Source organism: Penicillium brevicompactum (genome assembly GCF_028827555.1).
Source record: "Penicillium brevicompactum strain IBT 35665 chromosome Unknown utg000005l_segment0_segment0, whole genome shotgun sequence".
NCBI lineage: Eukaryota > Fungi > Ascomycota > Eurotiomycetes > Eurotiales > Aspergillaceae > Penicillium > Penicillium brevicompactum.
In genome coordinates, this window is record NW_026623208.1 from 5,452,166 (window position 1) to 5,474,079 (window position 21,914).

The 21,914-nt window shown below is 52.0% G+C and overlaps 8 protein-coding genes across 8 annotated transcripts; 5 read left to right on the top strand and 3 right to left on the bottom strand.

The window, feature by feature from the left end:
- Positions 1 to 196: 196 nt before the first annotated feature.
- N7506_007941 (ubiquinol-cytochrome c reductase complex assembly factor 2) lies at positions 197 to 636 on the top strand (the record flags this gene model as incomplete). The annotated part of the gene is made up of 2 exons (XM_056957234.1): positions 197 to 208; positions 292 to 636. 2 exons carry the CDS (start codon positions 197 to 199, stop codon positions 634 to 636), a joined length of 357 nt encoding a protein of 118 aa, XP_056811568.1.
- Positions 637 to 981: 345 nt separating this feature from the next.
- On the bottom strand, positions 982 to 2,607 carry N7506_007942 (3-oxoacid CoA-transferase; the record flags this gene model as incomplete). The annotated part of the gene is made up of 2 exons (XM_056957235.1): positions 982 to 2,475; positions 2,545 to 2,607. The coding sequence occupies 2 exons, from the start codon at positions 2,605 to 2,607 to the stop codon at positions 982 to 984; spliced, it is 1,557 nt and encodes a 518-aa protein (XP_056811569.1).
- Positions 2,608 to 3,499: 892 nt separating this feature from the next.
- On the bottom strand, positions 3,500 to 7,938 carry N7506_007943 (ubiquitin-specific protease UBP2; the record flags this gene model as incomplete). Its single annotated transcript, XM_056957236.1, has 11 exons — positions 3,500 to 4,014; positions 4,069 to 4,246; positions 4,299 to 4,719; positions 4,772 to 5,447; positions 5,515 to 6,052; positions 6,109 to 6,197; positions 6,262 to 6,659; positions 6,714 to 6,759; positions 6,813 to 7,020; positions 7,078 to 7,838; positions 7,917 to 7,938. 11 exons carry the CDS (start codon positions 7,936 to 7,938, stop codon positions 3,500 to 3,502), a joined length of 3,852 nt encoding a protein of 1,283 aa, XP_056811570.1.
- Positions 7,939 to 8,431: 493 nt separating this feature from the next.
- N7506_007944 (Tim17/Tim22/Tim23/Pmp24 family protein) lies at positions 8,432 to 9,199 on the top strand (the record flags this gene model as incomplete). The annotated part of the gene is made up of 4 exons (XM_056957237.1): positions 8,432 to 8,615; positions 8,670 to 8,789; positions 8,858 to 9,052; positions 9,105 to 9,199. 4 exons carry the CDS (start codon positions 8,432 to 8,434, stop codon positions 9,197 to 9,199), a joined length of 594 nt encoding a protein of 197 aa, XP_056811571.1.
- A 1,583-nt stretch (positions 9,200 to 10,782) lies between these two features.
- Positions 10,783 to 13,392, top strand: N7506_007945 (SLM1 family PH domain-containing protein; the record flags this gene model as incomplete). The annotated part of the gene is made up of 4 exons (XM_056957238.1): positions 10,783 to 11,302; positions 11,365 to 11,852; positions 11,908 to 12,245; positions 12,294 to 13,392. The coding sequence occupies 4 exons, from the start codon at positions 10,783 to 10,785 to the stop codon at positions 13,390 to 13,392; spliced, it is 2,445 nt and encodes an 814-aa protein (XP_056811572.1).
- A 1,603-nt stretch (positions 13,393 to 14,995) lies between these two features.
- On the top strand, positions 14,996 to 17,071 carry N7506_007946 (uncharacterized protein; the record flags this gene model as incomplete). Its single annotated transcript, XM_056957239.1, has 9 exons — positions 14,996 to 15,407; positions 15,490 to 15,542; positions 15,654 to 15,661; positions 15,714 to 15,807; positions 15,860 to 15,991; positions 16,058 to 16,109; positions 16,201 to 16,658; positions 16,714 to 16,867; positions 16,932 to 17,071. 9 exons carry the CDS (start codon positions 14,996 to 14,998, stop codon positions 17,069 to 17,071), a joined length of 1,503 nt encoding a protein of 500 aa, XP_056811573.1.
- Positions 17,072 to 17,953: 882 nt separating this feature from the next.
- Positions 17,954 to 18,870, top strand: N7506_007947 (uncharacterized protein; the record flags this gene model as incomplete). The annotated part of the gene is made up of 2 exons (XM_056957240.1): positions 17,954 to 18,481; positions 18,538 to 18,870. 2 exons carry the CDS (start codon positions 17,954 to 17,956, stop codon positions 18,868 to 18,870), a joined length of 861 nt encoding a protein of 286 aa, XP_056811574.1.
- Positions 18,871 to 19,309: 439 nt separating this feature from the next.
- N7506_007948 (DUF2013 domain-containing protein) lies at positions 19,310 to 21,848 on the bottom strand (the record flags this gene model as incomplete). The annotated part of the gene is made up of 6 exons (XM_056957241.1): positions 19,310 to 20,763; positions 20,814 to 20,970; positions 21,024 to 21,124; positions 21,205 to 21,555; positions 21,670 to 21,762; positions 21,812 to 21,848. 6 exons carry the CDS (start codon positions 21,846 to 21,848, stop codon positions 19,310 to 19,312), a joined length of 2,193 nt encoding a protein of 730 aa, XP_056811575.1.
- Positions 21,849 to 21,914: the final 66 nt, after the last annotated feature.

Genomic DNA, 21,914 nt, shown 5'->3' on the forward strand with positions numbered 1-21,914 from the left:
AACGCAACTTAGGTTGGAATGCCGAGAGGATAACGAGAGTAAAGGGGGATGTGGAAGATGTCGGGGTTAGAAAGGCAACAAGAATGGATGTGGCTGATGGTGCCTGATGAGCCAGGCCGAAATAGACTGTTCCCGGTCCGTCGAGTATTTCCAGATCGTCTTGCCGCCACGAACTCCCTCAATTACTTATCCGACCATGTCTAAGCCTGTGAGTACCAATCAAGTCTGCCCATTCATCTTGTAAGATGAAAGGGGTCTTTGTCTTTAATTCTTTACTAACATCCCATTCAGACCATCAGCCCGCGCTCGCTTCAAAGCCGCCTCACTCACATCCTCAAACAATGGCCCTCTGATGCGGTCCGCCCAGCTTCAGTCTCTGTCCAGACTTACATCCAGAGTCGCCTCCAGCCCAGCAATCAATCTAGCCCAGCGATCTCCGAAACCTCCACCAAGGCTCTCGAGGCGCTATTGAACAACCGTTTCGCGACCCAATACCCGCTACCGGAGAAGCTGCGCCGGCCAGCAAGCAACCCAGACCATTATGACAACGTTGTGCGCGAGTTTGCAGAGGCCCCGAACCGCGATTGGTTCGGCCGTTTAAAGAAGCGGATGGCTGGTATCATACGGTTGACCTGATTGTTTCGCTGTATAAAATTGTGTCTAGGATATTTATCCTCTCCCTGGATTGGAGTGAGCATGGGGTTTTGATTTGATGGGTTGCATGAGTTGTACCAATACCTTTTGTATTTCTTTATCTTTTTCTTTTGTCTGTATTCCTAATATTCTACTCTCCATTGTACTAAATATATCCCAAAGGCAATATTTTCGCTGTATACCTAGGTAACCAACACATACACAATCCACGAATATTCATATGAATGAAAACTTGAATTTTGAACAATCTAACTCCTGCGAAACAACCGATTGGTATGTACAAAACGCTTTAACAGAACGTACAAGATGCATGCAAATTTACAACATTTACAGCATGGGCTTCAGGTCATCGGCGACCTTGAAGGGAGCCTCGGTCTTAGCCTGAATCTCCTCAACAGTGACACCGTCAGCAAGCTCAATCAGAGTCAGGCCGTGGGAGAAGTCAACGTCGAAGACGCAGAGCTCTGTGATGATGCGGCTGACACAGGCAGGGCCGGTCAGAGGGAATTCGCAGTTCTTGACAATCTTGGGGTTACCCTTCTTGTCGGTGTGTTCCATGGTCACAACGACCTTGGTGGCAGCGGGGTTGGAGACGAGATCCATGGCTCCACCGAAGCCCTTGATCTTACCGGGGAGCATCCAGTTGGCCAAGTCACCCTTGGCGCTGACCTGCATGGCACCGAGGATGGTGAGGTCGATACGGCCGGAACGGATCATGCCGAAGGACTCGTCGCTGCCGAAGCAGCTGGCACCGGGCTTGAGAGTGACGGTCTCCTTGCCGGCGTTGATGAGGTCAGCGTCCTCCTGACCCTGCTTGGGGTAGGGGCCGAGTCCGAGAATACCATTCTCAGACTGCAGGGTAACCTCGACGGAGGGGTCGACGAAGTTGGGAGCAAGCATGGGCATACCGATACCGAGGTTGGCGTACATGCCGTTCTTGAACTCCTTAGCAGCACGGCGGACGATGCGCTCGCGCTTGTTGGCGGTCTCACCCTTGCCGAGAGCAGAGGTGTCGGCACCCTCCTCCTTGGCGAAGGTGAACTTCTCAATGCCCTTGGGGGTGGTGCTCTGGATAACGCGCTTGACGTAGATACCGGGCAGGTGGATGGCAGCGGGGTCGATCTCGCCGGGCTCGACGATGTTCTCGGCCTCGACAATGGTCATCTTGGCGTTACGGCCCATGGCGCCGTTGAAGTTGGCGGCAGCATAGCGGAACTGGCAGTTACCGAGCTTGTCGGCCTTCCAGGCCTTCACGAAGGCGTAGTCACCCTTGATGGCCTCCTCCATGACGTAGCTCTTGCCGTCAAAGACCTTGACGTCGCGAGCCTCGCTGAACTTGGCGACGGTTCCGTCGGCATTGTGACGCAAGGGAACTGCACCGGTCTGCACCACGGTACCGAAGGCGGCGGGTGTGTAGAACGCGGGGATACCCGCACCGCCGGAACGGCACCGCTCAGCCAGGGTTCCCTGGGGAGTAAGCTCGAGATCGATCTCACCGGTGAGATACATGCGCTCGAAGGTCTTGTTCTCGCCGACGTAAGAAGCAATCATCTTCTTGATCTGCTTGGACTTGAGGAGCAGACCGAGACCGGCTCCGTCGACACCGGCGTTGTTACTGGCCACGGTGAGGCCAGTGATGGAGGGGTTGGCGAGGACGGCATTGATAAGAGAGTCGGGCACACCGGACAGACCGAATCCACCAGCCAGAACGGTGGAGTTAGACTTCATGTCCTTAACGGCGACCTCGGCGGAAGGGTAGATCTTGTTGATCTCACTGCGGCGGACACTGCTGGAGAATGCACGGGCCATGAAACGTTGGTGCTGCAAGGAACGAGCTGTCAGTCCCCACGATTCTCCAGCCGATATGATCTAAAGTAACAAATTACTTACCTGGGCTGGGTTGGCCGAGAACTGGCGCGCGAGGCGCAAGCATGTTGCTACCTGAGAAGGCATGATGTAGATTTGCCAATTGTGAGAATTGGACAGTAGCTCAATGGAAATGGAGCAAAACCAAAATTGCCAACAGACCCAGTATATAAAGATCTGGAGAACCCTCTGGGGTCGTGACAACGGCAATCTGTGGTTCTTATAATCCCGAGCGGCAGTGAGCGCGGAAAGAGTCCCGGGTGACTATACGTTTCCCCGGAATTGTGGATACCCGGTAGCTTCCGCCCTCAGTAGATAATTCTTATATCGACTTTTTTAGCTCCTTGACAGGACAAATCGTGGACGAAAATAGCACAAATTTTCCAGTGACAAATTCTACATCATCCACCTTTTTTCTGCATCTCATTACCTCCCCAATCCCCAGACTGGCGGTTTGGTTTCCGAAGTTGCCGCTGCCGAAACTCTTAGCCGATCCGTTTCCGATCCCGCGGCGCTTTTCGGTGTTTCTGGGCTGACTAAGGCGTCCACTGGCAGTCACATGATCTCAGTTTAAACGTGAAAGGAAATATTGGGGGTGACTAATCAAGGGCTTAATTCGTTCATCCGGGGGACGTCTGAACCCTGGGTCTAGGCGTCTTCCATCCATGGACTACTACACAGGCACATCATGTGGTTTTACATGTCTCATAAAGTATCAATTGGATTCTCCCATAAATCTACAGGTACTCCTGGTATCTTCACAATATGTACCGGAATATGTCTCATCGCTTGCAATGCAGTAAAGTCCAAGCAATCATAAACAAAAGAAGAAAAATCGGAACCCATTCGCGTTCGTGCAATCATGCTGGTGTCACGTAGGTCATTTCATCGGGTTGCCATCAGCGTCAACACTCTTGCGTTTGAGAGGATTGACCGTGTCGATGGGTGAGAGGTTGTGATCTACCACCATTGGTTCGAGTCAGCCACTGACTGGAGTGCGAGGCCAGCTTGCATCGTTCTCGCTGGGAGAGTTGGGAAGACCCATACCTGAAGAGGCCCGGGAAGTTGACACTTCGTCATAGGCAGGAGGGTCCATGTTCACATCCTCGCTGGAGCTCGCAGCCCTGCTGTCTTCCACGGTTGATATCGGCTGATCCGCCTGGTCGGGCATCGGTTCATCGAGTTCGCGACACAAGGGGCTCACCAATCTCTCCTTCATATCACTGTTAACGTAGACCAAGAAATAAGGAGTTGGTGGGTTGCTGGTAGAGTCGCCCTTGAAGATCTCATCGAGGTTCTGGACTTCGGTGACATATTCATCGTTGTACTTCCGCCAGATGTTCTTCTCAAAATCAAAGATGTAGATATAGTAATGGCCAAATGAGACAGATCCATGATGAACGAACACGGCATACAGACGATATGGAAGATTGTGGTAATCGGCGAATTGGCTCGCGATCATGGTCCGGGTGTCCTTGATCTGTTCATCAACGGCTGTAAAAGTGTTAGCATTTCAACTAGAAGCAAATTGATCATCAAGATTCTTACCATGCAATTCGGCTTTGGCCTCTTGAGCAAGGCTCTCGAGTCCTGCTGCCAGGTTTGTTTCTATTCCCAAACCGCTAGAATCAGACCCGAGAACATTGTCTTTCTCGAGGGCTTCCAGCCGCAGGAGCGCAGCTCTCGCTTCATCCAGCAGTTTCGCCCGGTCCATGCCATCGTTTTCCTACAGACAAGATTAGCGACATGTATCTGGGAATGATTGAAGATATTTTTACCTTCTTCCTGAGGAGTTCCTCTCGCCTGTCCTCAAGTTTCTTGACAGTTGCCTTCCATGCCCAGCTCTGTTCACGCCGGCTCACTACTTCGGGGTTCTTGGTGTCCATGTAACGATCCATGTAGATGGTTTCAAGCAGCTCGAGGTGGTTCGTTGATTTGAAAGAAGTTTTCTTCACAGGGTCAAACTGAACACGCTGGACTTGAATTTGGAGCACCGGGGGAATGTGGCTAATCGATCCGTGTTGTTCAGCAACTGTGTTGTCAACGCTGATCTTTTGAACGTCAAAAGCCCCGTCAATAGCGTCGTAAATGTCTCGGGAACCGTGGGCAACGTCAACCTTGATATCACACCAACGCTCGTCCTTGGACCGGGTGCCCTTCTCGGTGGAGATGTAGGAGCGGGTCTTTCCATAGAACAAACTAATCAAGTGGTCAGTATAATTGCCGCACCAAGCCAGCGTGGAGTACATACTCTTTGATTTGATCGATCTGTTCACCGTCCTGGTCTATTCCTCGAGCCTTGATGGCACACTGACTCTGAAAGAGAACATTGTTGATGACCTCGGTGACGTCCTGCTGAGCGCCATACTCAAGCTCATCTCTAAGCTGCTTCTCACGATCGATCTCGGGAATAGGGCGAGGCGGGACAGGTGGTGGTACATTGGAGGTGTCGGGGTTGGTCGAGGTCACATCAGTTGGATCGATAGCCATTTCAATGTCGGGTCGAGATGATCCACTTTCTGTTTGGTCTGATGCGAAGTCATCTGATCCTGGTGGATTGTTTTCTTTGCCCTCGGCAGAGACACTTGGAGCCTCCTCCGTGCTAATGGTAGAGGCCATAGTAGTATCGGTTTCAGAATCAGTGGCAGTGGGGATTTGGGAAGATGTGGAGTTGGCGGTATTAGAGCCATTTTGCTCCACCTGCCCCCCAAGAAGGGGTTGTGGTGGGCCAAGAGGCCCCAGAATTGGATTGCCGTTGATTTCGCCGAGAATCTGGGCTCGGGTGGCAGTGATTGTGGACCGGCGACGGATTGCCGCCTCGTTGCTTGGGCTGATCAATGTCAAACGGGCAAGCTCTTTTCCAGGTGTCACCGAGTTTTGAGAAGAAGTGATCATGTCAATGTACAATGTTCGAAGTTCCCTCAAAACTGCAAGCAAAGCGGTCAGTATTCGTGAGAAACAGGTATGGCTAGATCTCCCCAAATTGGGACTTACACTGCATAGAACGCTCAATCTCTTTCTTTGTGACCTTGCGGGATCCCACTTGCTTTTTGACTAGGCTCTCTTCGTCGTTGAGATCCATTTGGAATCTCTCAAAGTCTAACACCATTTCGCGGAATGGGCGCACTGAAAAGTAGAACTGAAGCAGACTGTTGAGATAGCAGGTGTTTCCGATGTTTTGCAAGCCAACCGGCCAATCCCGCATGTTACGCTCAGGCTCGGTGCTGATGCCTGCCATGGCCTTCAGCGAAGCACTGTTGATGTGATTGGCAATGATGACCAAAGCTTGGTTGTACTTGTCAGCCTCGCCCGGGTTATCATCGACACAGATAGTGTATCCAGCGGTGATAGCTCCATCATCGACCGTCCCGTCGGGAAGCTGGAGTAAACGATAGGCATCGCTAACGTCCATTTCACCAGCGGGCGTCTCGCCGGTGAGAAGGAAATGATTGAGCACAGGCGAATTCCGAGACTCAGCAATTAGTGTCAAAGCTTTATGCGCCACGTCCTTGGTTGCTGGATTGTCGTTGATCTAATTTCGTATAAGTTAGCATCAAATCCCACCGTGGGAAGAAGTTTGAAACAAACCTTGGTTGTGTACATTGTTAGAACGAAATCATCATGGGTCCCATTCTCAACACCCAAAAAGACGTTTGCCTGCTCAACATTGGTAACACCTATTGGAGCAATTAGTTTCGAGTGGCGCTCGGGACGAGGTTGAAAATGAGCGGGACAACATACGATCCTCGGAAGCAGCCAGGAGGCGTTCGCTGTTTCTGCTTTTGCCAATCCGCCACAATTCTTGACGTGCCTGGGTTTCCTGCCTGGATGACCCAAGGTAGCTGTAGAAACGTTCAAGGATGTGGGTGTTGGTTATGCCGTGACCATAGGGATCAATATCGAAGAACTTGTATGCTTCGTCAACATCTTCCGATGAGAATTGACCGATTGCATAAGCGTCACGGATGGCTTCTTCAATGATATGGTCATCTTTTCCCCGACGAAGAATGGCGATTTGCTTGAGGCAGGTCAAGTAGTGGGGAGCCATATCAGGGACGTCCACCGCTGTTTGCTGTTTGTATGCCTCTACAATGGAGCCAGCAGACATGCTCTCCACCACACCAAGGTCTTCGTAGCAACTGTAGATGCATCAGTTAGGATGAGATCCGCTGTGTTGGGATCAAGAGACATACGAGTCCGAAGCCATCTCAAATTCATCTGCCCGTGCAGCTTTGGGATCTGATGTTAGAGTTAGTTGGGGAGCGCGAGACGAGGAAGTATGAAATACGAACAATCGTTAGCTTCCAAGGCATAAATTATGTCGGGGATGGCAGAAGGCGGGAGATTGGGAAATTGTATTCCTCTCTTCTCAGACGAGGGGCGCTGATGTATCAATGCCAGAAGCTCTAAAACAACGTCGTCGATAAAACAGCAAAGCGGGTCTTGATATGGTTTCTCGGCGTCCGCTGGCAGTCTAGGTGGTTGCCACACTCCAGATTCCTAGCACTCCTTGTCAGTAACATTTCCAGACACACATATACAGAGCGGTACACTCACTTCAAAGTAAGTGAATCCCAGGAATTCTAACAGCCTCTTGCACGCAGCACCTTCAACGCCGAAGACATGCACAAATCTCTTGTTGCCCGAGGCAATTGGCTTACTGCGCTGCGGGTTCCGGAGAGCATTCGTGAGATAAAGCCGCAGATTGTCCAGCAAATTGATCGGTTCTGGCTTTGCCATGCCCTCCATGGTCTCTAGATACGTTGCGAATGCTTCTTCGGCTCGTTTCCGCAACAGGTCTTTGTCTGTCATCAGATGGATATAATCCGCACCTAGTATGGGTGAAAGGATTCGCAACGAGACCATTGCCGAACATGAAGCGTGTGAACATTGATAGTGGAACGTTTCTGCTGTCTGTCCATGGTGAGTGACCTCAGGCATGGAGAGTCCATTCTTTTGCCGTCCTGACTTATAGACCAGGTGGTGCAAATGCTGCTCTTTGAGGGCTTGGTTGGATGCCTGCATGCTACTGGTGTAGTTTACGACCACTTGCAGATGACACCGGCATTTCGAGCACATCGCCGAAACTTTGGAAGATGTTCCTGGTCTTCTTCGATGTGCTGTCTGTGCCACAAATGTTTGGTCTGATTTCAAGACATATTCATGCTGGCATGCGTTTGGTGCAATCCACGACCGCGGACCATGATAGTTCGTCGGATACAGAGGCGGGGTCTGCGACAATAGATTGAGACCGGTGTCTGAATCGTGGGCTGGATCATACAGCTGAATGTCTTGAACGAGGCGCGGCGCGGTCTTGCCTATGGGACGAAATAATCTTGTTAGCATGCGAACGGAACGCCTTTGACCTCTGTGGAAAAAGTGGTGCCTGGACCTACCAGCCAACTGTTCAGGCGCCATGATATGCTGTCCAGGCCTCAAGGCCTTGCCGGTTGACTATCTTGCCTTGGTGCTCCAGGTGGTTTGTGTGAAGCTCAGTGATGAATTTCCTCAAAATATGGCGATCCCATCTGATACTTCAGCGCGAGGTGATGGCTTTGTGGTTGAGTGCTGAAAGCGCGTTGTTGTATGCGGAGAGACAGCGGGGAGCCTACTACACTTGGCAGGAAACCGTGGGAGGCTTGGGAGCTCGTGATCGTTCCCTATTCAGCAATATGGGGTTGAAGACAACTTGCGCCAAATCTAAACTGGTTCAAATTGCAGAGATGAACGACAAATAAAGCAAATCATGCAACACAAGAGTGTTGGCGCCTACAGACAAGCATGTAGAGCTCCGTTCAATGGTGGGCGGTATAGATTTGGCGGTCGCGGTCGGCAGAACTCGACTCCAAAATCCCATCGCCAACCACATCCCATCGACCCGCAAGCAGATCCATCCCTGCTATCACACACCATGGCGCACCACGAGGAAGATCACAGCTACCATGCTAAGGATGCTATCTCTGCAGCCATGAAGGCGACCATGCTCACTGGTGGAGTTGGTCTTTTCGCATCCGCCGTGCAAAACACCCTCACCCGACAGAACGTCGGACCTCTGGGCATCTTCATCCGTGGTGGAGGTACCATTGGTATCTTCGGTATGGATTTCCACACAGTCTAAGGTATTGACATGCTAACATGTTGTTTGATAGCTGCCATGGGTGGTACCTACGAGTTTGTTAAGACCGCTTCGGCCAACCTGCGTGAGAAGGAGGACCACTACAACGTCGCTCTTGGTGGTTTCTTCTCCGGCGCTATCCTCGGACTGCGTGGTATGTTTCAAGAAAACTCAATTGACTCCGAATCACGAGTTGGAAACTAATGTTGATTGTGTCTCCAGTCCGCACATTCCCCGCTCTGCTCGGATACGGTATCGCGCTTTCCACCGCCATGACCGCCTTCGAGTACACCGGTGGTAGTCTCTTCGGATACCAGAAGGACACCTCCGTCGATGAGTTCGACCGCCGCACAGCTCTGCGCAAGGCATTCCAGACCCCCGGAGAGCAAACCGTCTCTGAGTTGGGCGAGGGACGTGGTACGTGTTTCGTCTAGCTTCCGACCATCTCGATTGTCACTAATTTTGCTAGGTATCTACGGCCCGGGCTACGAGGAGAGACGCCGTGAGCGCATCAAGAACGCTTACGGTATTGAGGTTCCCACATCCCCGGTTCCCGCATCATAAGCCTGCATTCTATTCGCGCCTTTTCCCGTTGCTTTGTGTAAATTATCCCCCCATATCACGCTGCCTATCGCATGCCGGACACGTCTATCCGATCAGGTTTTCTTTAGTTCCCAGGAAATTAAAACACTACACATTCAAGTTTGAACGCGGCTTCGGTTTTGACGTTGGGAGGTTCCAAGGTTGTAATTGTGAAATGTAGTCTTGCTAGAAGGTTGGAAAGTGATGAAGAGTATTGATTGGAGATTACCTCCGGCTCTTATAAGAGATTAAGGCATGCTCAGTGCAAACATTTTCAGTTGATAGTCATGCACAATTCGAAAATGCGAAAGTGAGGGGATATCCCCGGAGCCCAGCGAGCCAATGACAGTGGGTGGATATCAAAGGAGCCTCAGTCTTACCCAGCCCTGGAGGTGGACTGAACACTTGACTAAGATGACATGATGCAAGGGCTGATAGCCCTAGGTATACTTGAGTCATGAAAGTCATGAGATAAAGAGATATCGTTATTCAAAAAAAAAAAGTACGTGTGGACTACTCCGCATACTACAGGTTCCTAGTGTTGGCCGACCAAAACTGGGCATAGACAACCATGGTCTGCAGGTACTGGTTTTTCTGATATGACTGGAGATAGATCAATCAAATCAGATTTTAGCACTCCAATTCTCGATGGGAATACTTCATTGGTCCAGCGAATACGAGTGATGAAGATGCAACCTTGCACGAGGTGGGGAGCGAAGGACAACCTTGGTAGAGACTGAGTGCGAGAGCGAGAGGGGGAAGAGGGGCGTATAGAGTTTATCATACTCCGTACTCCAAGGACAAAAGGATGAAACGATCAGATGAAGCCAAGGCCTTCAATATAGATCCCGACGTCATGTACTGTTCATCACTGCGATCAGGGCAACCTACGCCCTGTAACCTGCACTTTGGACTAGCATCTCAAGCCACAGGTGGATTGGAGGATGACACACATGCAAATCTTAAATCAATAGTTCCTCTCTCTCTCAGGGGGCGCACCGCCACTCTGTCCAGGCAGCCAGATTGGCCTACTCTGTACGGTTTGTGAGGACTCCGTACAATCGTACAATTGCATAAGGGATATCTTCGTGTTTTTCTATACACTTGTATGCAATTCAAAATCCACAGGCTTAAGACAACCCCTGGAACGGATGGAGATTCCGATCCAGTACGTCAAAGACTGAAGAGTTCGGGTGCGCCGGCCCAGTTCCTCACCGTAGACGTCATCGTTAGAGAGTTCCTTAATTTCAGCCTATATCGAGGCCCAATGCCCCGCCGAGAGAAGGAGAGTCTCCTTTTTCAATTTCGTGTGAATAGTGGGTGTGGGTCAAATGAGTTGATCGTTCTCCCCGCAAACAATTCCACCTCCGTTCGCCAGGTAACCAGACGCCACTTGGACTTGCGATCCTTGATTTTTCCCTCCCAATCTTGGAATCCCTTGTACTTCAATCCTCCAAAAAACAATACCCCCCTTCTCCCCCCTCCCCCTATCTCCGATCCGCTGCGATTACTCTCTACCTGCCGAACCTGCCGAACCCCCGTAAGAAACCTACGCTTCCGCAGACATGGCGATGGCCGCGCGGCCGCGAACGCCCTCGCAGGATGCATACATGATCCCGCAACCCAACGACCCGGGGGCTTTGAGTCGCGGATACGGCCCGCGCTCTAACCTCTCCCGACCGAGCTCCTTCGCCGGGAGCACTTCGTACAATTACGGCTCGGGCGCTCTCGACCCGCAGATCCACAACCCCCGATTCAGGGAGGACTTCGACGCCGCCAGCCACCGCGGCTCCGTCTACGACGCTCCCGTGGGGGTTCAGCGGTCGGCCTCCACCATGTCCCATGTGCGATCCCAGACCCCGACTCGGGCGGGCACCCTCCGAAAGAAGGCTTCTCTGAGCAAAAAGGGGAGTTTGCGCCGGAATGGAAGTCGCAGGAGCATGCGCGCGGGCAGCGTGCGGAGCCTCAGTCTGGGCGATCGCGAAAAGTACCACACTGAGGGGTCGGATGATGTAAATAGTGCTTTCATGCTTCCGATCCCTACGACTGGGAACCCGACCGAGGTGCTGGCGAACCGTTTTGGAGGTGGGTTTGACTTTCCGTGCAGGTTATCTGACTTCTGGCTGACCTTTCTCTTTGATATCTAGCGTGGCGCAAGGTTCTAAAGGACCTGATTCTGTTCTTCAAGGAGGTTCAGAAGTCTTACGAAACTAGAGCGAAGCTATTCATGTCCGCCTCGAACGTTGTCAACAATCAGACCCTCCCACCGGCGTTCCTTCAATCTGGTGGTCTGGCCGATGCGACGGAGATCCTCCGAGATTTCCACCGACAGGGCTACACAGAGGCTAACAAGGCCATCGAGGTGGAAGTAGAGGTGATCAGTCAATTGACTGGTCTCCGGAGTGATCTGCAGAAAAAGACCAAGGAGATCAAAAGCCTTTCCGGTGACTTCAAGAACACCGTGGACAAGGAAATCGATGGCACACGCAAGTCCGTGCGCAACCTACATGAGGCTCTTGGCCTGGTTGATACCGATCCTTCTGCGACATCAGGCAAAGGTGACCCGTTCATCATGCGTCTGAACGTGGAGAAGCAGGTCGAGAAGCAGATCGAGGAGGAGAACTACTTGCATCGGGTGTGTACCATATCCCCACGTGCACTGAATATCGAACTAACAATCACTTCTCTAGGCATACTTGAATCTGGAGAACTCTGGTCGCGAACTGGAGGGGATTGTTGTGAGCGAGATCCAAAAGGCATACAATGCCTACGCCAGTATACTTCGGCGCGAGGCGAACGAGGCTCTCGATACCGTTGACAAGCTGCAAGCCGGCCCGATCTCCATGCCTCAGGACCACGAGTGGAATTCGTTCGTTGCCGAGACGGACGAGCTCGTCGATCCCCGAATCCCCCTTCGGAATGTGGAGAACATCACCTACCCTGGTAAGGATCATCCGGCTGCTGCCGAGGTCAGGGCTGGAATGCTGGAGCGCAAGAGCAAGTATCTCAAGAGTTATACCCCTGGATGGTAAGTCAAATCACCCCAATGCTCGAAACATTGTCTAATCAGCCCTAGGTATGTTCTGTCGCCGACGCATCTTCACGAGTTCAAGTCGGCCGATCGTGTGGCATCGCAGACACCAGTCATGTCACTCTACCTGCCAGAGCAAAAGCTCGGCTCTCACTCCCAAGAAGACTCCAGCTCGCACAAGTTCATGCTGAAGGGTCGACAGACTGGTGCGATGCACCGGGGCCACTCGTGGATCTTCCGCGCCGAGTCACACGAGACCATGATGTCATGGTTCGAAGATATTGAAGGTCTTATCAGCACGACAGGAGAAGCGCGAAACGCATTCGTGCGCAAACATGTCCGCAGTGTGAGCGGCAGGTCCACGAATAGCGAGGTGATGGAGGATGATGAAGCCGATCGCACACCCTACTCGGCGGGCTCAGTGGTCCTCTCACAAGACCGACCCACGTCTTCGCGCCAGGCCGGGGGTGCTTTTCCCAGCGATGTCCAAATCGACCGTCACCTCCAAGCACCCCTGTCCCCGTCTAGTGGTGACAGCTCCGCCGGAAGAGGAGACATGCTAGCCGCTGCTGGCTCCTTCCCCGATGGCTCAAGTCCCTTCAATGACAACTCCGCGCAAGCAGCCCGTCGTGAAGCCGATAACGACTCATACAACGCTTATCAGTCTGGCGAAGGTACCGGGACCGTCCGTAGGTCTTCGCGTCCCAGAGTGACGCAACATGATAGCTACTACGGCGACTGGATGGGCCCTGCTGCCATTGTCGCGAGACAAAAGCAGTCCCAACAGCTGGAACCCACGGATGATCGTGAGGTTCGATCTGATGGCGACCAAGCTTCTCTTGCCGCAATCACGGGTGTCGGTCTTGCCGATCGCCGCGATCAGTCGGCTCCTCCCCAGGTGGCTCGTCGGGAGAGTGTCTCAACTGCACCTACCAATACCAACGTGACAGAATATACGAACCACACCAATGCGACCTCGTTGGATGATACCATGGAACATCCCAAAATCCTTACCCCCGGTGCTCAAATTGGATCCGGCGCTGAGACATCGGTCCCTCTGGAGCTCCGCCCCAAGAAAGACAGCATAGCCGCCCTGGATATGAAAATCCCCGGCCGTTACCCCCCTACCAATGTGGCGGCATAAAAACATCACCGCTATCCTCCATCTCTCTCTATATCTACATTTTCTTTTCTACCACGTGCCTTATGTTGATCATCTATTTTGTTCCTTTTCCATTTCTGTACATGTACCCCTTCGTCGGCCCTCTCTATCTTTCGTCCGTTCCAGGCGTTCTGGTCCCCTCGTTGGAGCTTCCACCCAGTTCTTTTCAACAGCACATGCTGCATAGGCGTTCGTTTTCAGGCAGGGTGTGGCGCATTTGGCTTTGATTGAATCTTGATTCCCAGTGCTGAGCATCCAGCACCCATCTCCTTCGTTGTCAATCCCTGTGGGATGTTTTATTGAGAGTTAGTTGGCAATCGACTACGTTTGAATACTGTAACTTCCCGGGACGTATACAGGCCGTGGCATTTGGAATTGAGTAATTGAAATACGCAGGGCAATGCAGCCAGTCATAGGTGCAGATATTGGACACAGCTGTTTAGGTGCATATCCATGACAAAGTAGGCTGGAGTGGTACGATAAGTACAGATAAGAGCTGGGGGGAGCGGGACTAGAGCGGGCTTGAAGTTGCGCTGGGTCACTACAATTGATGGTCGAAGAGCTTCATGAAGGTGGGATATGGGATCATGTTTAAGGGAAGAAGCTGCAGTGCGAGATTCTCCAACGGGTTTCAATGTTCTTACCGCAGTCGCCGAGAAGAACAAAGTACGAAGTGAGGGAAGTTGCATACACCCCAAGTTGAGCTATCTGCCTTGATGGGGGCGGTGAGCGGCACCCAAGCGCCAGTATCAGAATCTTGTGCCTCCTCTTCTCCAAAGACCTTTCTATAATCTCCATTGCCTCTCTTCTTCCCTCTTTACCTCTTTCCTCGTACCACCGACTTCTTACAGCCACGCGCGGCCTCGAAATCATGGGTGGGTTCTTTCTTTTTCGTATCTTTGTATTACTCGTTTGTTACTGCGCTGCCCTGGTACATTCTCAGGTCCCGGTCATTCCAGACCACCAATCACCGTGTCTTTCCCACCCCCCAATGTTGAAACCTTCCTGATTCTACCCTTCCTTCTCCCCCGCTTCCTCCCTTTTTCCCTCTCTCCTTATATTCTTGATCTATTCTAACCCTCCCGCCCAGCCGACGTTTATCGCCCAGACGATTCTTATCGCCCATACCAAGTAAGTCTTCGGTCTTGACTTTATATATATATATATATATATATATATGCTTTCTTTTACTTTCGTCCGTTGTTCGTTCTTGTTGTTGTTGATTGCGCGCATCCTCTGGCTTGTTGCGACAGTGGTCGGTGCGGGGGGCCGGAATCCGCCAGAGCTATGCCAGTGAAGGCCATCCCGAATATACGAGATCTCCGGAACCCGGCCATCCCGCATCACCATTCATCTGATTCAAGAGCATTGTGCGCCGTGTGGAAAATACATGTGTGCCAGTGGCTCTAAGCTCCAACCCCCGGAAGGTCCTCACTTGAGACAAGCTGAACGGGTCAGGTGACCAGACTCAAGACCCCGACTTCCGCGGTTGCGCCAGTACACCCCGTCTCCGCACCATTACACCTCTTTCTTTGTTCCATCAATTTTCCACTTCATTGGCTGTTGTCGCATCATTTCAACCACAATGACTGACCCCTACCAGCGTGAGAGGTCTCGATCCCCTCGTCGCCGCCCTTCTCGCAGTCCTCCCCGTCGTGCCCGCCGTTCCTACAGCCCGCGTAGCCGCTCCCGCAGCCGTGACCGTGGTGACCGTGTCGACCGCGTGGACCGCATTGAACCCCGTGAACGTGACGAGTACCGTCGCAGCGAACGCCGATCTCGATCTCCTGTGAGTGCTTCAGGCGCTGCTGGACCTTCCGCTTCTCCATACGGCGGACGCAGTGGATACCCTCCTGCTCGATCTGAGGATCGCACTGTTGCGAAAGAAAACATGATGCAGACCGTCCGCGACTCATCTCAACAAGACCGCCGCGTCTACGTCGGCAACCTTTCCTATGATGTCAAGTGGCATCACCTTAAAGATTTTATGAGACAGGGTGAGCAGGGTGCTTTGGGGGTGCTTTGGGTGGCGTGAATGAGAATTGTTGCTGACTGGGGGTGTGTCTTTCCCTTTTACAGCTGGAGAAGTTCTCTTTGCCGATGTTTTGCTTCTTCCTAACGGAATGTCGAAGGTGGGCGTCAATACGTAGAATGGCTTGTTCCTTTCTATTCCCCTGGTTATATTTGGTTTGATTGGAACGTTGTGGTTGACGGGATGGACATGGCTGTCCGGCTATTTGTAGGGATGCGGGTGAGTGCTCTTTCCTTCGTTCCCAACTGAACCTCCTGCTGATCCCTCCTAGGATTGTGGAATACGCCACTAGAGATCAAGCACAAAACGCCGTCAACACGCTTAGCAACCAGAACCTGATGGGCCGCTTGGTTTACGTTCGTGAGGTATGCATGCGGTCTTTGACAACTTCGAATGACGTGAGCTGACCACTAGTAGGACCGTGAAGCTGAACCCCGTTTCGTCGGTGGACCTCCCCGTGGAGACTTCGGCCCCGGTGCCCGAGGCGGTTTCGGTGGTGGCTTCGGCGGTCACCCCGGCGCTGCCGGTCGTCAGATTTATGTCTCAAACGTTTGTACCCTCTCTTCACCCCTGTGATGCTAAGTCTAGACAGGTTTTGTTGACCCCTCGATATAGCTTCCTTTCAATGTTGGCTGGCAAGACCTGAAGGATTTGTTCCGCCAAGCTGGTAAGTACAGATCGATCATCCCCGCCAACCTTTGGCCCTTGCTACATGTCTAGTCGGAGGGTATGATGAGTTGACTTGATTTTCTATGCAGCCCAGAACGGTGCCGTCATTCGTGCTGATGTGCACACCGATGCCACTGGACGCCCCAAGGGCTCTGGTATTGTTGCTTTCGAATCCCCCGACGATGCCCGTATCGCCATTGCGCAGTTCAACGGTTACGACTGGCAGGGTCGTCCCCTTGAAGTCCGTGAGGACCGATTTGCCGGCGGTGCTGGCTTTGGCGGCGGTGGCCGTGGTGGCTTTGGCGGTGGACCCATGGGAGGTCGCGGTGGTTTCGGCGGCCCTATGGGAGGCCGCGGTGGATTTGCTGGACGTGGTGGTTTCGGTGGTGGCTTCGGCGGCCGTGGTGGTTTCGGTGGTCCTCCCGGTGGTGGTTACCCCGGTGGTGGCTTCGAGCAGGGTCCCCCTGTTCCGACTGGTCCCCCCAACCCATTCACTGACTACGCTACTTCCAACGGCGACAAGAGTGCTGTCATCTATGTCCGCAACGTAAGTCATTGCGCTCTCAAGACATCCACAGTGGGCGAGACTAATCAACAAACAGCTTCCCTGGTCCACTTGCAATGACGACCTGGTTGACTTGTTCTCTACCATCGGCAAGGTCGACCGCGCCGAAATCCAATACGAGCCCAATGGCCGTTCCCGCGGCACTGGTGTCGTCCAATTCGACACTCCTGATACCGCTGACACCGCCATCTGTAAGCATGAACCATCTCCCCTTCGCTATGGACATTATCGAACAACCCGCTGATCCACCCACAGCCAAGTTCTCTGGATACCAGTACGGTGGCCGTCCCCTCGGAATCACCTTTGTCAAGTACATGAACGCTGGCGCCCCTCACCCGGACGACATGATGGAAGGCCAAGAGCCTACCGGTCTGACCCAGGACCAGATTATGTAACTTCGTTTCATCTGTTTTTTATTCGGTCTATGGTCTGCCTCTTTCTTGCAAGGGGGCGTCTGGCATGTTCGCTGTTCTTTTGATGATTCCCTTATTCCCATCCAGTTCTGCTGTTCATGGACTTGTGACAGACTGAGATTTGAGTGTCCCTACTTTGGGTGATCACTATGCCTTTTCTAAAATGGAGAACGCTCTTTCTTCATCTCTCTTAATTTCTGTAAATTGGTAGAATCCAGTGGTAGTCTTGTGTTCGCAGGTTTTCAGCCAGCGTAAATCTAGCGGCTTTACTTTCCATTCCTTGGATCAAGTTGACAGTTCGATTCTGCGCGAGCACTTTTTTCTCTCTCTCCTGCATTGTGTTCTTGAGATCAAGTTGCTCCAAAGGTCATTGTTCAGGTCGTTGTTTGGCACCTAGGCAGAAGCTGGGATACAACACTCCAGCTAACTCGCTCATCTCTTTTGGCGTGTGGATAGCCAACTTCAGGCCAATTGCTAGATGGTAAAAGGGAAGTGCCTGGTTTCTGGGGTGATGTGTCTCACACAATTTACCAGAAAGGACTCCTGGACAGTGAGGAATCTTAGCAAAATTAGACCGCAATACTCCATACATATCACCTCGTCAAGCAAGCAATTAAAAGCAAGACAACACGAAATGAACCAAAGCAATTCTTACAGGAAACCACTGCTAAATCTCTTATTGGTTTATTTGCTAAGCCCATAGGCCGTCTTGGTATTATCCTGGAGTAATTCTCAGACATGTTGGTTTAGTTCCAAAATTATTGGTTTGCGTGTAAGTATACTACAGGCGCACGGACCAACCTCTATATCAATCTCCAAGTTTCGCTTCCTCCGAAACCTCCGCACCAAAATAACTCCAACATCATGGCTCACCTCACTCGCATGACAAAGAGGGTCATCAACCCCTCGGCCCTTAGCCTCGTCCGGCCAACAATCATATTGGCTACCACATCCCACTCATTCAACCGCACACCTCGAACACCCCAAACTCAACAAGTCATTACCCCCCGCCGAAGCTACCACTCAACCCTCCACCCCCGCCTCCCAGACCATGAATACACAAACTCGCAAACCGTAATCCTCACCGCCGCCCTATCCCACGTACCAATCCACGGCTTCACATCAAAAGCCCTAACCCTCGGCGCCCGCGACGCAGGATTCCTCGACGTCTCCGTGCAGCTCCTCCCACGCGGCGAATTCGACCTCATTCTCTTCTGGCTAGCCAGCCGACGCGGCATCCTCCGCGGCAAAGTCGAAGAAGGCAGCTTATTCCGACGGATCGCAGGCGAGAAAGGCAAAGATGTCTTCGAGCTTAGCTCCGAGGAGCGAGTACGCGGACTACTAATGGAAAGATTGCGCATGAACAAAGAAGTCAAGGACGTCTGGCAAGATGTGAGTTACATCCTCTATCTAGATTTGGGTATTTTTGCTAATGGATTGGTACTCAGGCTCTTGCGCAAATGTCGCTTCTTTCTAATATCCCACTGTCACTGGGTGAATTGCACGCTCTTGCGTCTGATATTCTGACGCTGGCTGGAGACGATGCTGTCGATGCGACTTGGTATACGCGCCGCTTGGCGGTGTCTGCGATCTATGCTAGTGCGGAGGTTGTGATGACGCGCGACCCGACGGCGGATCTTGTGGAGACGGCGGCGTTCGTGGATCGTCGATTCGAGGATCGTAAGGCGATTGCTGATAAACTCACTGGCATTGGGCAATATGCTGGGTTCGGTTGGAATACTGCCGTTGGACTTGGCCGGAGCTGGGGGCTTAAGATCTGATTGGATTGTTGAAAGTGCTTCTGCTCGAAGACCATTTCGTGTCCTCGATGGGTAGATTTCGCAGACCTCGTGGTCTGTGAGATGAATTGTAATTTTATTGTTGCTCTGTTTGGTTGATATCTCTGCCAAAACTGTACTCTACTCCGTTCTCATCAGCGCAAAGATTTATTTTTTGTTTACTTTTAACCCGTGCTCCCAATATCCATTGTGCCGACGTGCTAGGGTGTCATTGGAGCGGTTGATCCCATGTTTTATTCCCATCTTCGTAGCTTTCCAAGATTTCAACATCTGGGCAAGCTGCTTTTTCAATTCTAGCATGTTCACATGTATTATCTTATTTATAGCTCCCATTTACTTCGCCGAAGAAGACAGAACCCAAACCAAAAATGTAGATATAAATGAAGCATCGAGGAGATTTTATGATCCAAATGCTATTGATTTAATGCAAAGAGACATTTTGCACCGCTTCCTCTACACTAAGGGGTGCACCATCGCCGGTGCCGTCAGGTGAAACATTCTCACTGTCCGTAGCCGGAGAAACCAACAAAGTCGGAGACTTCGGCGAGAATGGATCAGAGGGCGCACCGCTGTCCGGCGGCGGTTCTTGCTGAGCCAGAGCGGCGGAATTTTCAAAAGATTCAAGATCCTTAGAAGGGCTGACGCTGCTGGCTGCACTTTCAACGGAGTCAGTCTGCCCATGAGCCTTGCCACGGCCCCAGCGGCGCGTCTTCGGTGGGAGTGGAGCCTGTCCGTGCCGGCCCGTTCCAGAAACCGGGGCTACGGGCCGGTGGTGACTTGAAGAGGGCGTGGAGTGGTTTGAGCGACGAGGAGGCGGGACGGCAGGGGGTGGGTTTGAGGCTGATCGCCGGGGCTGGAGGCTCGGGGGTGCAAGATTGGAACTTGGGCCTGAGTTGCGACGTTCGCCGGGAATCGCCTGAGATGATAGGGTAGGGGTCACAGGGGTGAATACTGTGGTTGGGCTCACTTCAACGCCCTCGGGAATGGTATTCCCGTCGCTGCTGGTGCCAGCGGAGTGATGGTCCTCCTCGTCCGCAGCCAGGCGGCGCCCGCGCCAGCGACGGGACTTTGGTGGCTCTGGTTTGATTTTCGGTGGTCGGATGATTGGTGTCTCGTCACTGAGGGCAGCTGCAACATTTTCATCTTTGCGACTTGGGGTGATAATGCCTGGCTTTTCGTGCTGTGCTGCAACGGCCTGGACGCTCAGCGAGGATGCAGAGGCGGGTTCTAGCATGCCAAGTCGCTGCACTAAGCTTTGTTTCCGACTGCCAGGTGCATTGGAAGAGTGCCATGAGTCCATTCTGGTGGGTGATGCCGTATCTGGCGAGCTTGCAATGGTGCTTGCTCGCGAGAGTGTACGTGGAACATCCATTGGCTCACTGATCGTCACAGGTGAGGTAGTCTGCTCAGCTTGGTCCAGAACAGTGTCAATCGTGGTTTCTGCCACTTGAGTAAGGGTTTCTTGTGTTTCTGCTTGTGAGGGCTGTTCAACATCTCGAAGCCATTTGACTGTGGCACATCGAGCGACAAGTCGGCGCGTTGTATCATCAACCTCTTCGAAATGGAGGATCTTCTCGTGTTCTGAGTCAGCCCCATATGAGACTTGACCGCGAACAAGATCACTCAGTAGCCTTCGGAGCTCATCGCGTTTGTAGTGCGGTGGGTTTTGCAGCTGCGTGTGAGCCAGAAGCGGGTAAAGCACACGTAGATATGTATGCCGTAGTGCCGCTGCTTCTTCAGGTAGATCAAGTAGGTTTCGGATCAATATGTCGACCAAGACATGAAGGTCATTGGTGAAAAAGTATTCATACGTGCTAGGGGTTGTGAATATGAGGTACAGAAGCTTCAATGTTAGCAACTGCAGAGATGTTTCGGCTATATCTTGATCAGCAAATAGATTTATCCAAGGGAAAGGCCATCGATACCTTCACGGTTGATCAAAAGGATAATGTTCTCTCCAAATGTTTTGTACATTCCGCCATAGACGGATAGGATCTTGATGACCTTGTTAGTCAGATGCCCCGAGGGTGCACCATCAACCGGGTCATGGGCTGATATCATGAATTGTTCATTGAGCACCAGCTATAGGACGGGTCAGTCTTCTCCATTGCTGTAAGATCCCAAGGGAAACTCACCAGCACCCTAATGACAGGATAGTGGTAGGGGTCCGTGACATCGTACGACAGATCTTCGATGATATCAAAGAGACACCGAATGAAATCGTCGTCCACAAGCACTACCAAAGTCCAACAGTCAGCCACATGCTCAACGCAAGCCTTCCAGCGACCCGTATAACTCTGAAACTCTGAAACGTACCCAGATCCTCTATTTTGACTCGTTGTATTCTCGACATCTCATAAATCAGATCCATCAACAGGCGATGGAGACCCGCATCGCCGTCCAAATCCGCCCTCCGCATAGCCTGTATGAGTTCAAGGAGACGCGCAAACGCGCCCTCCGAGTTCAGCATTTGAAGCACATTCTCATTTTGTCGGCCGTCGAAGAGGATGAACGACGCAAGGAAATGGAGGACGTTTGGGTCATCTTCCTGTAGGAGACCGTAGATAATCTGTCGTCGAACGTAGTCCGCATGACTGGCAAAGATACTCGACGTGAAGAGCTTATAGGAACAGCGCGAGATATCGGTTTCCGATCGGAGGTATTCACCTAGGAAGGGAGGGTGTTAACGTTGGACGCAAAGCGGAGGTGCAGACGAGGTCGTCTGCTGCAGTTGGCCAGAATTGGGACTGGTTTATCGCTGACAGGGTACGAAAGGTATACCTTTGTATTGAGTCGTTAGACTGAGATAAGCTCGGAGGGCGTCGTCGATCAGGTCTTCGGAGTCACAAGACTTGGAGACGATCGTTTGGAGTTCTGTAGGTGTCAATTATGTCTAAGGTAGAAGAAATAAGAGAGGTCTCACCATCCCAGAACTCAGTCTCCGAGACCTCAGGCTCCATTTCCCGTCAATGATCATGCCGGATTGAAGAACCTTGGAAGTTAGAGAGTTGAAGGCGGGGGAAATT